Source organism: Cicer arietinum, chromosome 4 (genome assembly GCF_000331145.2).
Source record: "Cicer arietinum cultivar CDC Frontier isolate Library 1 chromosome 4, Cicar.CDCFrontier_v2.0, whole genome shotgun sequence".
NCBI lineage: Eukaryota > Viridiplantae > Streptophyta > Magnoliopsida > Fabales > Fabaceae > Cicer > Cicer arietinum.
Window position 1 is genome coordinate 29,202,816 of NC_021163.2, and position 2,778 is coordinate 29,205,593.

General features: G+C 30.1%; 1 protein-coding gene across 1 annotated transcript; it reads left to right on the forward strand.

Moving 5' to 3' along the window:
• The first annotated feature begins 1,548 nt into the window (after positions 1–1,548).
• Positions 1,549–2,778, forward strand: LOC140920024 (uncharacterized). The gene is made up of 3 exons (XM_073367332.1): positions 1,549–1,858; positions 2,082–2,281; positions 2,365–2,778. Exons 1-3 carry the CDS (start codon positions 1,549–1,551, stop codon positions 2,776–2,778), a joined length of 924 nt encoding a protein of 307 aa, XP_073223433.1.

The window sequence follows — 2,778 nt, forward strand, 5'->3', positions numbered from 1 at the left end:
ACCGCTCCAAACCGGTCAACTTTTAAAACCGATGGTCTCACGAGTTTAGCCGGTTGGAGTAAAATTGTTGGACTTCATTGTATTTCTTTATCTTTTATTTTTAATAATCCATTTTCTAAATCCAAGTTTTTGGTTTCTCTAATTTGTCTGTTTTTTCAATTTTTATTATATTGCACTGTAATTAATAATATTGAAACGAAATTATTATTAATGCACGTTAATATTTTAATTTCACGCCATTATTATTAATCAATAAATATATTTTAATAATTAAATACTATTATTTATTATATTTTAATCTTCCTAAAATGGTAAAGAATTATGAACCTTAACATCAGAATTCCCTAATCCTCTTCATCAATCAACATCTTCATCCTCTTCTTCCAAATCAAAACAAATGCACATCAAAACAGAGTGAAGGGTTGAACCATCAAGAGAATGAAATTCGAACCATCAAGAGAATGGAATTCATGTTGCCCCTGTTATGTGTGGTGGTGTGGATGAGGATTCCAGGGAGGAGATTGAAGAAGATTAATCATAAGGGTAAATTGTAGACATAAAAAACTGCTTTGAATTAAATTTATTTTATTAGTTAAAATATAATTTTGAACATTTATCTTTTATTTAATATACATTTTTGTCATTTATCTTATGATTTAATTTGTAAACACCGACGGTGTAAATTTTACCCTATCAATCAATTTTAGTCAAATCATTAAAAAAAATTGACTTTTACCGTAACTATATCAAAAGTCACAACTATAAATAATTGTGATATACTAATAGTGTAAAACTTTTTATTTTTTATATTGTCAGTGATTAAACTCTTTATCTTAAGTACAAACTTGTATAATTTTTTGAAAAATAAATAATTAAAATTATTATTAAATAGAAAATAAAAAACTAAAAAATAGATAAATGATCAAAACAAATAAATCATCAAAATTATATTTTTGTCTATCTTATTCATGTTAGTCTAATAAGATTGTAGTGGAAAGTATTTATATAAACCTATATGATATATGATAAGAAAGGTGCACTTTATGTACAATAACAAAACTAATTAAATGTCAAAAAGATTAGTTACACGAAAGTTAAACAAACTATCTAACTCTTGATGAAATCGTAATTTAAAGTGGCAGTTAGAAGTGTTAGAAGTTAGTTGCAGAATCTTAGACGTTGTTAGGGGCTGTTAGTAGTTAGGTACAACAGCCTCATCAAAATGTGTTTGATATATAATAAAAATTAGTGTAGTTGCTTAAGGCACGAGCAATAAAAAGATGTTTGATTATTTTCATTCCTCGTTCTTTTCTACCTTTAATTCTTCCAATTTGGAACTGATTATAAACTAAAAAAAGGTGTTCTAACATTTGACATTGAGAGTTGAGTTCATAATCAAAGGGAAACACGAGTGATTAAGAGGAACTCAAAATTTGGGAAACACGAGTAAGAGTGTGAAATAGAGAAGCAATCATGAATGGATCAGGGAGCTTTTCATCTAATTTGTCAATTCTTGATGGAAAAAACTGGAAAAGATGGTGAGCATAAATGAAGTCATTGTTTATAGCTCAAGAAGTGTATAAAGTGGTGCAAGATGGGTATGATCAGCTTGGTCAAAATCCAACATATGTGAAACGAGCAACATTCAAGGATTCAAGAAAAAATGATTGCAAGGCTTTATTTTACATTCAGCAAAGTGTTTATACCAATAACTTTGAGAAAATTTCAAAGGTCTCCACATCAAAAGAAGCTCGGGATATCTTGGTGAAATATTATATTGGTGGTGATAACAGTAGGAAGGTGAAGCTTCAAGCCCTGAGGAGACAATATGAGCTGCTGCAAATCGAAGAAGCTGAAAGTATGGCTAATTACTTTAACTGTGTACAAACCATCACAAATCAGATGAAGACAAATGGTGAATATAATAACTAATTTGGTGATTAGTTGTTGAAAAGATTCTAAAAACTCTAACACAAATATTTGATCATATAGTGGTGGCCATAGAAGAATCAAATGATCTTGAGACATTGAAGGTGGAGGAATTGCAAGGCTCATTAAAAGATCATGATTGAGAGTGAAAGAAAGAAGTGTGGCAAAAACATGTGAGCAAGCCCTTAAATCTCAAGTTAGTAAAAGAGCTAATCAAGATGAAGAGAAATATAAAAGGGGAAAAGGTAAGTCTAAGTGGCACAAGAACATGAATATGATGAAGATGCTGGAAATTCAAAGAATCAAAACAGTGGTGACAATTATAGCAAGAAATCTAATGGCAACAAAGGGGGTAAGAAGAAATTTATTAAGAAAGGAATACAATATTATAACTGTCAGAATTGAGGTCATTTTGCTGATGAATGTAAATCAAAGAAAGTAAAGAGAAAAGAAGATGAAGCTCTGATGGCTCAAGAAGATGATTCAAACTCAGACAATGTGTTATTGATGGCTACTACTAAGTCAGATGATGAACGTTATGAATTATGGTATCTTGATACAGGCTGCTCCAATCACATGACGAGTCACAAAGAATGGTTTGTAAGTATTAATGAGAAGGTGAAAAGGGAGACCAAATTTGTTGATAACATCACAATGACTGATGAGGGTGTTGGTAAAGAATTGATTCAAAGAAGAAATGGTAATCAATCATTCATATATGATGTTCTTTATGTACCAAACATGAAGAATAGTCTCTTGAGTTTTGGAAAATTGATGAAGAAGGGATACTCAATGAAGATAAAGCATGGTCAAATAAATATGTTTGATAGTTCAAGGAGACTAGTTTAA

Coding starts and splice junctions, on each gene's coding strand:
- LOC140920024 (XM_073367332.1), top strand. CDS start 1,549: ATGAAGTCATTGTTTATAGCTCAAGAAGTGTATAAAGTGGTGCAAGAT. Junction 1,859..2,081: donor GCAAATCGAAGAAGCTGAAA/GTATGGCTAATT, acceptor TGAGAGTGAAAG/AAAGAAGTGTGGCAAAAACA. Junction 2,282..2,364: donor ATCTAATGGCAACAAAGGGG/GTAAGAAGAAAT, acceptor TGTAAATCAAAG/AAAGTAAAGAGAAAAGAAGA.